Source organism: Protomyctophum bolini, assembly GCF_963924005.1.
Source record: "Protomyctophum bolini genome assembly, chromosome: 14".
Taxonomy (NCBI): domain Eukaryota; kingdom Metazoa; phylum Chordata; class Actinopteri; order Myctophiformes; family Myctophidae; genus Protomyctophum; species Protomyctophum bolini.
Window position 1 is genome coordinate 22997219 of NC_137875.1, and position 14848 is coordinate 23012066.

A 14848-nucleotide genomic window follows, 5' to 3' on the forward strand; every position below is an offset into this window, starting at 1 on the left:
CTTTTGGTGTGTGTAAACCACATTTTGACCTAAGTCTCCTAACACAAACATTAAATGCCATTGACAATGAATGGACAATTTCGGATGTTTGTGTAAACAGTAACACAAACATTGCGTGACACAAATATTGAAGACGAAGGTGAGGACGCAAATTCTGATTGGCCGGAATGAGATGTATGATGATGTACGATGATAAGTGCGCCCCTCACTTCACACGGGTGTGATCTTTTCATGTCTTTCAGAAATTCTATATATCTTGTTTACTAATCGAACTAATTGTTCTAGTTCATTAGTAATGTTCTAAATGTTTTTATTGTGTCAAAGGTAGAGGCCTCGTATAAGCCCGTTGGGTTCTTGCCTCATTCCATTTTTATATTTTGTGTTTTCTTGTACTATTTTTATGCTGTGCTAAATAAAATAAAATCATCATACCACTACATGCAGATTCCCTATACAATGTTGTAACTGCAATAACGACCACTGAACAACACATCCAGGAATACAGAATAAAGTGTGAATCATAATAGTGTTGCCAGAGCAGGTGTAAAACGAATGTACTGGCCACATAAAGAGATGACACGTCTACAGAGCAGAGTGGTACGTTCCCTCATGAATCACATGCAATGGGGGTTATGATCCATATAAGATTCAAGATGCTCATAAAATGCACACAGACAGAGCTGTATGGTTTTGACCACGAGTGTGGGTAAGAAGCATTTAATGAGAGATGGCCACATGGATTAGCGACAGTTAAAGGTATATTCAGTGATTTCACTTAACTCAAATATCACTAGTTTTTTTGTTTTGTTAATCCTCGCTACTATAGAGTGTGCTGACCATATAAGGAGTTCGTCTTGAGAGACAAAGGGAGGAGCACACACCATTGTTGTGGAGGTGCCCACCACGGTGAATAGATCAAGTTTTAAAGGTGTTTTTTTTACACTTGGTTTTTTGTTGTAGTCATCTTGGCCAGGTTTCCCCCCACAAGCCTATTTTTCTTTTTATATCTTTGGGACTTTCTTGAAAGGTTAAATAAAAATTATAAAGCAGAAAAATGTGCTCAGTAGAGATCTCCGCCAATACAACAGGCAGCTTGTCCAGAAAGTGTTTCACAATGTCACACCCCCCTTAATTCTATATTTGCTGACAAAATATTTTTGGTGCGCCGTCAACTGGTCTGGCATAATTAATGTTACAAAACAGCTGGCCGACTTTCCTCTTAATTCTGAGCTACGTAATCTGTGTTCTGTTGATAAGACTAGTGGACATTGAGTAATTATTTTGGAAATTAATCAATTACAATTCGATGTGAACACATTTATCTTGCCAATGACAACTACAAATTAATAATGATCTTTCCTGCTCAGCTACACTTCTCCAACAATGCAATTACCAAGTCGGCCAAATTTACACCAACACAGCAAGAGAGATGAGTGAAGCTCTAATGTTAGTTAAATATTGATTTATGGAGGCAATAGGGTAGGTAAGGGGGACTAAACGTGTTATCGACACCACTGAGAAAACAAATCACATGGCAACTTTCTGTCCAGTCACTTGATGGGCCATTTTTTGTTGGTTGAGTAAATGGAATACCGTCACAACACAGCAGCAGGGAAAGGGAGTGAATGATTGTCATACTTTGAAATGGGGTGTCTGTCAGTCAGTCACCCGAACGACTGTAGGCTGGCCGCTAGGCTAAAATAAAACCTACATTCCCCACTAAAACCATCAGTTACTGCATTCTGCAAGCTAAGTTAGGTCAAGGGATGCAGTGGCTCAGGAGGTGGAGCGGCCTCGTTCGATCACCGGCTCGCCCTGGGCTAGTGTCGAAGTGTGCAAGATACTGAACCCCAACTGCTCCCAATGAGCAGGTTTCCTCAACTGTCGTGAGTATGTGTGTGAATGGGTGAATGCAATGCACATGAATAAATGCACCAATTACCTACCATTACCATATACTAAGCAGCACCATGGCATGCGGTTTGAATCGAGGAAAACACTTTGTTCTCTTAACTTCAGAAGCAATAAAGAAAAGTTTGCTCTGATCCATGCCTGATGAAGACTGATGGACTCTCACTCAGAATGGGAATTAAATAAAAGCTGTACCTTCATAATGTCCAACCTTTCCTCGTCACATCGGACAAACACACTGGAGGAGGAGGAGAGAGGCAGAGAGGTGGAGAGAGTGACGGCTTCTTGTGCCAGGCGGCGGGCACGAGCAGCACTGTTGGCATCGCTGGCATTCTTCACCTGAGACATGTAATGGTAGTTGACCTTGAAGACCAGCTTCCCATCCTCGTCCTCAGAGACCATCTCAAAGGTGTCTGCCAAGTATAAGGAGACCAGGGTGATTCACTGCCATGTCCTGCTGTTCCGGTAAGCCTTTATAGTAAAGCTGTAGTTTCAACTACTCATGGGCCTCTGTGGGCTTGACGGAGGAGTGACGCACCCATATTTAGATCCCGATATTAGGGCTGGGATATACTTTGGTCTAAATCTAATATCGTGCTCACTTCCCAGTCACATGGGTTGAACAATCAAATAGTCGTATATCTCTGTCTGTCTGCATTTGTTCAACTTTGTGTTCTCCTCAGACTGGAGCAAACTGGTTTACAGTTGTGTCACTTGCCATTACATTACACATCAGGCAACTTGTAGAATCAATTGCGTCACAACAAAAGTCCTCAATCACTGTGCCATTGGATTGGAAGTGATTGGACAGTGTCTAGGACTCCCGTCTAGTCTTCCTGCTTCTCTTTCGAGTGGCAGGAAGGCTTATGGTATCACATGACAGGGGATGGTGCAGAGAGGGGGAAGAACAAAGAGACGCGAGGTGGGGATTGAGCGGGTAACTTCATTGCTTCAGGCTGTGTGCGCACTGAGGAGGAACTGCCTGACATTCAGCCTTAAATGAGCACAGGCACCTATGTCTAGCCCTCTAACATCTAGCATATTTTGTAGGCATACAAGGTGGTTGTTTGTGTGCATGATATATTAACACACGCATACAAACTCTATGATAGGCGTAAAACTCACCGAACTGGAGCTTCTTCATGGCAGCAACAAACTTCTCCTCTAGGGAACGTAGAATCGACAGGGGTTTGGGCCGGACTGACACCTTCCTTGAAGACTCTGCCATCTTCCTCTCTGATGGGGAGTGAGAAAGGAAAGGTTAAGAGAAAGAGAATATAACTGTACCGTGGAAACAAATCACTTCGCTCTGCCTGATGTGCCCAGTGTGACTCAGGTATTACTGTGAGCAGCAGGATTCTGAGGAGACTGGCTGAAGAGCGAGTGTCTGTCTACAATCAATATTTAAGACTGCTTGTGAGCAGGTATCAGACATCAGGGGCCTTACAATTTGAGTGAGCATCATCTGTCTACATAGCATGTTATGTAGACAGATGCCTGGTCAATATTGATCTGGAATTCTATAGCAGTGTTTATGGTTTCAGTGTACGGATATTCTACTGTTAGATGGATGATAGGTTATTTGTTTACTTATGATATCAGATGACTATTTCTATGTGTTTGATGAATTATGTTGTGGTGTTCCTGCTTATTGTAATGCAAGTCTGTCTGGATTGCGAGCTTCTGCTAAATGCCTATATTGTCAAATTAGTGCAAGACTTGTCAATCTAGAGAGAATATAATTGTTGAGCCCTCAAGTTCTTCATCCAGTGTTCATAAGCTTCATAAGAATTTAGTTGGTTTCAGGGAGACAATACTATATAATTCCTATAACAACATTTCTCATTCTCACCAGTTGCATCATGTGGAATGCACTCTTTCACTGCGCAATGTTTCTTTCACAGCTCTGCTAATACTGTCCAATCAGGTAGAAGTTTTAGACACCTGTCATATCACCGCTCTTTCTCCATTTATAATTCCTTACATCGACCAATTAAACTGCCATTATTAGGGGAATCTAATACGGGATCCACTGCAAACACACCATTCCCTTAGAGTGCAACTCCTTATCGACAGTTGAAGTGTGTGCAAGACAAATGATAATGTTCTACGCCCACCAATTCTCTGTAGCAATAAAACATAGAGGGAGGGTTGATGGGACGGAGAGGAGACAAGTTAATGCATCAACATAATTAACTGTCTATATATAGCACATTTATGGCACTCTATGCCTATGGCTCTCCATACTGATACCTGGGACATATGTACTTACCGTTAAATTACTGGTGCATTTAACTGGCCCTATTATAGTCTAAGCAAGCGGCACACATTTAGAAGGAGAGAAAAAAGAAGAAGTAGTAGTGAAGGCCATCGATATTGTCATTTATTTTGCGTGTTCAGCTGCCATGTTGGCCCAGGGGCTATCGACGCTCCAGGGCAATGCTTCCCCTTCCTCACTCAATACTGTCCTGCTCCTGTCCAATTGCAGTTCTTTCCTCAGCCATTCCTTAAAGACTAAGTACTAATTAAACAATTAAGCATCTGTCCAGACTCCAGGCACCCACACCATAGTGCTCGGCACGTCGGAGGACACAAGGCCCGTTATCACATGGATTTCTTTATGCAAAGTGACAAACACATTGATCTTCATCTGCATCGCCCTCCACCCCCAACCTCCTCCTTCCCGCCCAAGTCTCCACCTCAGCGATCACTTGGACAGCCATTGATATGTGCCGAGCACAGACGTCTTGGGGGGGTGGGGAGGTAATTAATAATGTGTACTGTATGGCAACAAGGCATTGGGGGAGGTGAAGCGCTCCATCATATGTTGGAGGCATTATCGATGGCCTGTGCTTTCTTTAGGTGAATAACGGCTGCTGGGTGATTCTCCCTCTCTTGCTGGCTGACCAATATGGTGTTTTACGACCTAGGTGCCTCGTCTTCAAACCACTCTTCTAAACTTTCAGGGAATATTGTACATTCTCCCCGTCCGCCATGTTTTCCTTTTGTGCACGGCATTAAAAACCGCAAGTACTTCCTGCCAAGTATTGTTCTTTTTATTTGTTCATCCGTGTATAAAATAGAGTTTTCTAAGCGAATCTCTTAGTTACACCAAGATTGGCGTTTATATTAATGATGAAACTAAGTGCACGCACACACATTTATATATATAAATAAATATTATTATTATTTGTGTGTGTATACGCGTGTCTTCAAACACTATTGACAAGCCGAGTTGGATCTATAGTGTGTGTATGTACCATGGTTGGCCTGCCGTAGGCTGGTGGTAGCAGCGTAGACTATCTCGGCTGTTCTCTGGATGTCCGGCACCAGCAGGGTCAAGCCCTCAGGCTCTGCGTCCGAACTATCCGTCTTCACCACGCCTTTGCTCTTGTCCTTCTTTGACCTGGAGGAACAAAGAAATACAACTTAAAGGGACACTAAAAATATATGTTAATGACATTTAGAAGATTTGGAACACTTTCCTAGGGGTCTTTGTATGTAATAGGTGGTTTAAGATATTTTTGATTTTAGCAGTGAGCCCAGTGTCTCTGATGTAATGGACACTGGGCATTCTGCCAAACTTCCTGGTGTAGTTTGGGTCCCATGGTGCGACGAATTTGCCGTCTGGAATTGCGCGATAGTGAAAATGATGTTGGTGACCTTACCTCCATTTCATATACCTTGGACTACATGTCGTCTCAGTAAGACAGCCCTCCCTCTATCCACAAGGAGGAGCAGTGCACCAAAGCATTATGGGAGTTGTAGTCCAGGAAATAAGTGAGCCCAGTGTCCATGATATTAGAGACATGGGCTCACTGCTAAAATCTAAAACCACATTTTACACACAAAGACTCCCAGGAAAGTGTTCTAAATATTCTAAAAGTCATTAAAATATATTTTGTGCAAAAAGGGTGAAGTATTCCTTTAAGCCCTATGTTTTAATGGTTTAGAAAATTCTAAAAACTAAGGGTGCACAATTCTGAAGTTATGACCGATATCCGATCTGATTATTTTCAGGGTCATATCTGGCTATGATGCCTGGATGGTTTGGATCATACCTTATTGACAAGCTCACGCTTTTGAAATAATAACCAACATTTCTCCACGTACACAGGCTTGCTCACATACGTGCATTTTTCATGATGTTTTAATGGGGGGGGGGGGGGGGGAGCGGGGAGCGGGCCAGGAGAGGGAGCCTTCAAGGCAAAAAAAGAGAAATCGACCTCCACTTTCTGATTGACAGACTAGCGCCTTCCACTGGTCAGGTATTATGAATTATTTAATAAAAAAAAACTTTATTTATACCTCCACCTCCCATTCTGAGTTCATTGCCTTCAGCTAACAATGTTGTAAAATGCGTTCCAATGGATTCTGTGGGCACATTGAGGAGGTTGGTGGGTCAGAGACAAGGTGACATTCTGCCTGACCCTTTAAGATGCTGGATGTCAGCCAGCCAAGCTTCCCTTCATCCCCAGAAAACTTTGCTCCAGTCGAAGATGATGTCAGTGAAGGTCTTCTGCCCCGCTCCTTCTTTCTTCACCCTTCCCAGAAACTAGATTGGTTGTAATTCCCTGTTCTTGCCAAGACAGACACACTGAGGCTAGTCGGGCTAAGCCCACACAGAGAGGAACTGCTGAATAAAAACTTGGAGAAGTGGAGATCAGTCTCTGTGACTGACCATTTGCCCTCGGACTCTTCTTTCATTAAGGCCCCTGTCTACAGGGGTGTGTGTGTGTGTGTGTGTGTGTGTGTGTGTGTGTGTGTCAGTGGGGTGTACACATGAAATGTCAAGGAAATCCAGCCAGAGTTTTCAAGATGTGTTGTTAGGGATCAAAGTGATGAAGGTATGGAACGACCGCTGCCAGCAGGGCTAAAAATACCCACTTAATGTCTTGGGGCAGAGAAGTCATTCTAAGCTCCTTAACACTGGGAGGTATGGGCAGTAATGTAAGTAAATGCATGTACTGTACTTACAGTATGTTGCCAGGAAGTGAACAAGAACTCCAGCAGCAGGAGACATGTCTCCACGTCAGGCCGTGTTTAGATCACATCTCTCGCTTTAAATATTGACTCCTCGGGATGGGAACTTATGCAGTATTGATGCTTTCTGGTGTATGTATGCATAGGAGGTGAGGGAGATAGTAAAAGATGTAAGTGCAGCGCAGCAAGCCCGTGCAGAACAGAGACCCAAGGTTTGGAGTATCCAGTCCTACACTCCTACACATAAGTGCCTCAGGTTTGCTGTGGCTCCTCAGAGCACACGGCGATAGCTCTGGGGGCCTGGGGTAGTAGTGATGGAGATGGATGGGAAGAGAGGGGTTAATTTAATGCTGCTTCTGCGGGATGCTCAGGAGGACAATTCGTTTCCTCCGTTCTTTTGGGTCTGAATAACGAAAATTCTCAGTCCGAGCTCTGCGACACCCTAAAAAGGTCCGCTGAGGTCTTTTTATGTTACCTCAATCAATGGTATGGCGAGATGGGTTTTGACCCAGGATGGACCACATGCTGGGAAGAGGGGGACGACTAGATGGGAGGAACACGGCCCGTCCCTCCAATGCAACTCTCACACTATTCTCATCCACTGGTCCATCCATCTGTACATGCATGCATTTCTTTTTGATAAATCTTTATTCTGGTGCAAAAGTTTCGTCACTTGGTCAGGTAAAAAAAACAAGTTGTTTATCACAGAGAGGCAGGGCATCGAAAATCAAAACTAAAATCATATGCAGACAGTTTTTTTCATTGTTCCCAATAGCCTATATCCACACGTTCCCTTCAAAGCTAGGCGACTCCTAGCTCTGGTCCAGAGCACTGGCGAGTTCTCGCTAAAGGAAACAATTTTACTACTCATCAAAACAAAGGCTGTTTTGTGTTGTTGTTCACAGTGGGGAAACGTCGCAGGACCCCACCTTCTCTGTATAATACACTTTGTGGGCAGAAAATTAAATGCCAGACGGACATTATTTATTCACTCACATGCACACTCTACAGAACTGGTCAATGGTGATTTATATATATATATATAAAATAGTGTTTCAACAACAGAAAATAGCCCGTGTTTTGATCAGTAGTGAAATTATTTTAATATTTTCTACAGCTGGAGACCTCTCACAGTAGTGGAATTTTCAGTCCATGGGAATAGCACTGCTCCCAACAGTGTTAGAGAGAACTTGCTAAATCTCTGGACCAGAGCTAGGCGACTCCAGCCAAACCGAAGAAAAAACCTGCTCCATTTAATGCCCAGTACCTGAGGCGGTTGGTGTACGTGTCCACGCAGGTCTTCATCTTGGCCAGCAGCATGCCCACGGATGTCTGTCCCTCAGAGCGCTCCTCATCCTCTTCCTCATCTTCCTCGTCCCCGGACAGGGGCAGGAGCAAAGGCACCAGGGCCGTGCAGGTAGAGATGGCCCGCAGCAACTCCAGCAGTGCCCGATACAGGGGCACGTGGCGTGCCATGTCCAGCACTACAGAGGAGGGGGAGGGGGAGAGAGGAAGAGAAGAGAGAGAAAGGCTCAGCTAGGAGAGGAGCAAGAGGAACAAAATACAAGAATGGGCAGGGCCTCTGTCCTTGTCCAAATAGATCATCTGCATCCATCTGGAAATCTGATATATCAGAGTTGCTAACAGGGCTCAAAAGAAAATACCAAACTAGACCCAAGTACATATAAATGAGCCTAGATATACTGTTAGTCATATTGTGTGCGTGTTTGGGTGTAGGTGGGTGCGCAGTGCACACTATGTCCTATCAATGCTAAGTAAAGTCTGCGGGAGCAGGGAATAACTATAGAATGCAGGAACAGAAAATAAAATGGACTTATGGATGGCAGATTTTAAGCTGTACTAAACACCTAGAACAAAAATAGGTTTAGGCCCAAACTGATTTCGTTTTAAATCTGAATTAGTTTGCCTCAGAAAACTGCAACAAGCTGAAAGCTTCAATATCTGAGAACATGAAAGAACATTAGCAGAGCACTCACTTTGTGGCCTCATGCAACCCTGTGTGCGTCTGAAACTTTTCAAACTGTCTTGGCGGGTGGGATGTCGAGATTGGAGGTGGGGTGGGGGGGGGCTCGGAGCACACAACAAGAAAACATCTGTGCTAAGTGATCAGGGGAGCAGTGAGAAGGGTAACTCTGCAGATTGCAGAGAGATTGCACTCAGCGAGGAGAGATAAGAGAGGGATCGTTGTGCAGACTAGAGATGGATAGTAGTCAGCACTACCAAGCTGGTGAAAGGGGATATTAAACATTATTAGATTTCCAGGAATGGACTAAATGACAAACGACACGCTAGGATAAGGAGCAGCCCCCGAGGCGATCAGAGCGACTCCACGAACTCAATTTAGACTCCTCACAAACAAAGCGGAGTGGGTGGCCCGTGTTTCGCCACACTTCACGTATCGCCCCACTGGCCCCCCTCCTGCCGACACGAGTCAGACAGTGTCCTGTGGTTTGCTGCCTAGAAAAATGAAGCTGGGATGAGGTAGTCAGGAGGGCACAGAGGGAAGCAAATCTAAAGTAAAGCCTTGGAGGGCTTTGGCAGCAAGTCCCAATTTCTCCAAATACAAGGCCGAATCGAATAAAAAAATGTTAGGGGTGTCATTTTCAAGAAAGTAGGACGATCCAGGCAGCATGATAGATTGGAAAATTCAGCCAGGCTAAGCTATGGAAAGAGAGAAGAGAGAGAGAGAGAGAGAGAGAGAGAGAGAGAGAGAGAGCGAGAGAGAGAGAGAGAGAGCGAGAGCGAGAGAGGGTAAGTGAGAATTAGGAGATTGTCCAGGAGCACAGAGAGAATACAAATGAGAAACAGAGCAGAAGGAGAACTAGTGGTAAGAGACTTGGACCATATTTATTCATGTGTATCTAGAGGTGTTGGGATTTAACCCATTCAGACCTGTTGTAACCTGTGCATGTTTATACCTTTAAAAAGGTAGTGAAAGTGATTTTGTTTATTTTTTAGTTAAAATAAATGTAATCAATGCTATATACTATAGTGCAGGGCTTCCCAAACTTTTTTGGCCCAGGTACCCCTTGGGGGGAAGATTCTTCCCCCCAGTAACAGACACTCAGCCACTGCAGCTCTCCAACTGAAAGTGACTGCATGGAGTCCGTTTCATTTCTATCCAAAGGCCCTTGAATGATGGAATATGATTAAGGATTACTGTGATTATGGTAAGCTCACATATCACACATACCATAATTCACTGGTTAAAAAACAAAACAAACGCAAACAAAATAAACCCATAAAAAACAAAAGACCGGGAGATGGGAGTACTTCTACAACGATCTACCTTTAAAGGTCCCTACACACCGGGCGCAATTTCTTTTTTTTGCAGCGTTTCTCCGAAAAACGCGTCCAGTGTGCAACCACCTTAATGGCGGTTGTCCAGAACCATGTCCATATATGGGTATGACCAAATACTGATGACATCAGGGATCTCCATATATGTCCACAAAAGGGACGATATGTTAAACGGGTATAACATAACCGGGTGGGGGATGCATTGGCTATGTGTATCGTTCCGGAGTAATCCGGTGCAGGTTAGTTATTTTAAAGTTATAGTGTGTGCATGTTTAAGATTATAGAGAAGACAATCTTATGAGATCATGATGCATAATGGAACCCATCGGTTAGGATTTTATTGTAGCGTTAGCCAAGCTTGAGATTCCATTCAGTTGACAGTTGACCCACCTAGCTCCATTGTTTTTCTTGAAAATTTGTGGTCAGCCTACGAGATACATGTGCGCTCTGTAACAACATAGGGCTTATGTTAAAAATGGCAACCACTTTTATGAACTGCAAACTACAAAAGACAAGAATGACGAGTCATCTACAGTATAATCAGTTTGTGTGCCGCAGCCTCTGCCTCAGCTCACGGCTTCACGTTGCGGAGTTCAGAGTATAGATTGTATGCTGTTCGGCCATTCAGACCATGGGTTTTATGGGTAAGTCTCTCATTGGCTTAGAGGCAGCCAATCATGAAAAAGTGTCCACTATGGTCGCTACTAGAGGTTGTAGTGAATGTAGCAAGCCAGGATGCTTTTCAAGCACCTGGCAAAAAGCAATTAAAATATGCAAGCATTTTCAAATCTTATTTCCCACTCTTCTGGTTTATGAGTAAACCAACAATTCTCAATGACACAAACCACATTACTCAGTCATTGTATGGAACTCGTCTTGTGAATTAAAGGTTCCACACACACTAATGAAAAACAGGATAAATGAGGAAGTGCTGCCAGACTCCTTGTGATCAAGGCCATGTGTTCAACAGCAGTGATGGCAATAAAGTCAAGAATACCAATAGACAACAGCAGGAAAGAAACTGTTATTTGGCAAGGAGAATGATGTCCAGGCATTTCCAAATGCATGTGGGGAAAAAGGCCTAGTATGGGTGAAATTGTCCTCAGCCAAAATGTACAAATTCTTCAACTGTCAACATCTAATATGTACATAACAAAAACGATATGTGTCAACATTGTGTCCATGTGTGTGTGCAGCACGTCACGCCCATAGCTAGCAGTTAGAATACGGATGGTATTAGGGGACACCAAGTGGAATCAAATTTGTATTTAATCTTGGGAACGGTTTCATCCATTTAATTTATTATTATTTCAGGAGCAAACAGAGCAGAGAAGATGTTTGAGCAAGTGCAGTGACACCAGGCAGGGTTATTTGCACATGCTTTGCGCATGAAATCAGAAAATTAACTGGAAATAAATTTCCACACGGGAGCACAGTGGGAGAAAGAGTTAAACATAGGAGACAGGTCAGTCAAGCCAGACTTTGACAGAGCGAATATGTACGTACCATAAGCTATATAATTTCCTGAGAATGTCTGCCCAGTGTTTGTACGCGTCTCTCTAGATTTGAGTGCACCCATGTGTGCTTCCCTATGAGCCTCAAAATGGATAGTACAGCCCTTGTCTGTGACTCCGGGACTATTTTACATTTATATTGAAATTCCAAGCTAACGTCCGCTTCCAGCATCCCAACAACATTGACCTCTTTGGGGCTTCAATCTGCTCTCCAATCCTTTACTTGGATAGTGCCTGGCACGGAATCCCAATCCTTCCACTACCAAATACATCTATGTAATTACCATGGGGGTCTGCTGTAAAAGCCATGATTGATGTGAGCTGTGTCACTGACCGCTAATGTGTGCAATGGTAGTGTGTGTGTGTGTGTGTGTGTGTGTGTGTTTAAGAGTTCCTCGTCCATCCGCGTCTCAATGTCAGATTTTGCCTTCCACCACATTATCCCTCAGACAGTCCACCCTGTCCACCTTCAGCCACAGTCCCCTGTCACCATTTCATTTAGAATCGTACAGTGTAAAAGCCAAAGGAGGAGACTCTATTGAAATGGAAAGAAGTGTTGATAGTAGATCTAAACCCCCCCATTTTATAACAGGGCGGTGCTGAATGCCATAGACGACAAGAGAAGGCCACTGGACTGTAGAACAACATTCATTTCATTCTACCCTGAGCTACTGCGTCACAGCAGTTGTCTGGCATGAGAGCAAAATTCTCTTCCTCATCTAAGAGAAAATAATGTTTAATGGCAAAAGAAAGGTCAAGAAAAAGCTGATGATGCCATTGCCAAATTGGTGCTGCATCTTCTCTTTTGAGTATACCGTCTGCAAATCTCACTTAGGACCCAAAGCAAGAACGGACAACTCAAAGAACAGCTGAGCGATCATCAACAAGTAAAGGGATATTTCACTTTCCAAAAAACCTTTGGTCATTTCATCATCTACTCAGTCTTATGTGAACACCCCGGGCAGTTCCTAAGTTGCTTGATTCAGTATTTAGATATTTGATATTCTTTTTAACTGCCCCACACAAACCCATTATAACTTAAAACTCCATTTTAACCATGATAGATTAATCAAAAACACCTAAACTTTTTTCTGTTGATTGATATTGTCCTTCTTACATGACGTGGTTTGTCATTTAGTGTTTTCATTTATTTTTAATAATTATTTTGGAAAAGAACCTCCTGCTGCCTACAGTAGCTCCTCTAGCTGCAGCTCCTCCTCACAAAATCTAAAATAATTATTAAATAAATGAAAACAGTAAATGTAAAACCACGGCCCCCTCACGTATTAGAAGGACATCATCAGTCAACAGAAAATAGGTCTGGTGTTTTCGATGAATCTATCATGGTTAAAATGGAGTTTTAAATTATAATGGGTTTGTATAGGGAGGGCAGCTGAAATTAATATCAAATATCTAATATATATCTAAATACTTAAAGACTGTCTGGGGTGTTCACATAAGACAGATATGATGAAATGACCAAAAGTTTTTTTTTAAGTGAAATATCCCTTTAATAACCTATGGTGAAGTGAATAGACGGTTGTACTTTCAGTCCTAAGACTAACAGTAGAACATGGTATGAGAGTCCAAAAAGCTGGGCAGCCATCATAGAGATGACTAGGTCATTGGTGCTGACCTACAGCCTTTATGGGGCATACTGGGGGGTGGGGGGCTTATATACTGTAGGTGGGTACGGTGTAAAGCTGTGGTCTGATTAAAAGTTAAAGCAGCCTCCAGACTTGAGCACGAGTGGTGATGATGACTCAGCCTCGCTGGTCTTAAAGGGTCTATGAAATAAAGGTGTTGGACTTTAATGCTTCCCCGTCCACCCACGTAGCCACGGCTTGCACAGAATCAATTGCATCACCGAAATAGAGTGGCAAGAAGTTGCATTTAGAATTGGGATGTTAATCATCCATGAACACTGTATATTGCCACGGTCAGGCTGATTAGAGTGCCATTATTGTGCAAATAAGAGGCAAGCATAGAGCACAGAACCCCTTCTGTATTCATGTTGTATGCAGTGCATATGGAACATCTGGTCTGCTAAATTTTGACCCGACTCGAAAAGCATCAGTGATTGAAACACTAAAGAATAAAGAGTAATGAGAGTACATTACTGTGTTGTACATTACTGCAAAACAATCCCATGTTAGATGTATCTAAGGGGTACAGTACTGAATACTCTCGCCCGAGAGTCTGCAGGCCGCAGATCGATCTCTATGCACACAACGTACTGAAAGTAGTTACATTTATGCCAATTGTATAACACACTTGAAACTGGACATGCATGCATGCATATTTTTCGTACAATAATTTCTTAGTCTATTTTACAACGGTTCCTATATTCATTAGCATTGGCAGGTCATTATAATGAACCTGCCACCACTCCTTGCACAAAACAAATCTAAATTGATTTAACTACTCCAACAGTGCATCCAGGTGGTGTAAAGGTAGAACAGTCGGCCACAACCACAGAGACCTGAATTAATCTACCGGCAGCAGTGCCTCCAGCTTGGAACACCCGCTCCAATTGATTGAGGTTTGAGGAGTTTTCCGTTGCCACCGTCCCAAAAAGTGCTTTGGGAAAATGTGAGGTCTCTGCTCTATACTGTATAGTGTAGTGTAGGCAAGTTGTTGCGATTTGAAACTATATTAAAATAGGTCTGAAACTTTGTCCATATTGTGAACGTGCACCCCCTACATGCACCACCCCAGGCTACGTTTTGTCCTGCACGAAACCCTGCCTTTGTTTGACAGCCCAATAACAGCCTTTACAGCACATTAGCTAGTGCAAAGGGTATTAATATTTGAATCATTGATTGGACCCATTAAATCCTGGAAATAATCCATTTTGGAGAGGGATGACAAAATGTCCATCGCTTATTGCTCTCTGCCTCCACAGCAAGGTATTCCATAAACAATCCTCTGAATTGTCATTCGATCCTCCAGGAAGGGTGACAGACCATCAAATATATTCAGGATTCAATGTCAAAAGTCGCATACTTTGGCAGCTAAGAGAAATCCATTATCGGACGGTCGGACCCAGATCATTCATTCCAGATCTTATTCTGGTTTCATGGGTTTGGGTATGCAGCATTTATCCGGCTTGTGTAATA

General features: G+C 43.2%; 1 protein-coding gene across 12 annotated transcripts in view; it reads right to left on the reverse strand.

Annotated features, from left to right (window-relative positions):
- birc6 (baculoviral IAP repeat containing 6) overlaps window positions 1-14848 on the reverse strand; it is a 137201-nt gene that overhangs the window by 22327 nt on the left and 100026 nt on the right. For all 12 annotated transcript variants that reach the window (XM_080782490.1, XM_080782484.1, XM_080782489.1 and 9 more), the window contains 4 exons: window positions 8162-8378; window positions 5172-5317; window positions 3037-3147; window positions 2107-2324 (listed from right to left, as the gene is read on the reverse strand). In XM_080782490.1, the coding sequence (XP_080638616.1) occupies window positions 2107-2324; window positions 3037-3147; window positions 5172-5317; window positions 8162-8378 (692 nt within the window). The remainder of the gene's footprint in view (window positions 1-2106; window positions 2325-3036; window positions 3148-5171; window positions 5318-8161; window positions 8379-14848) is intronic.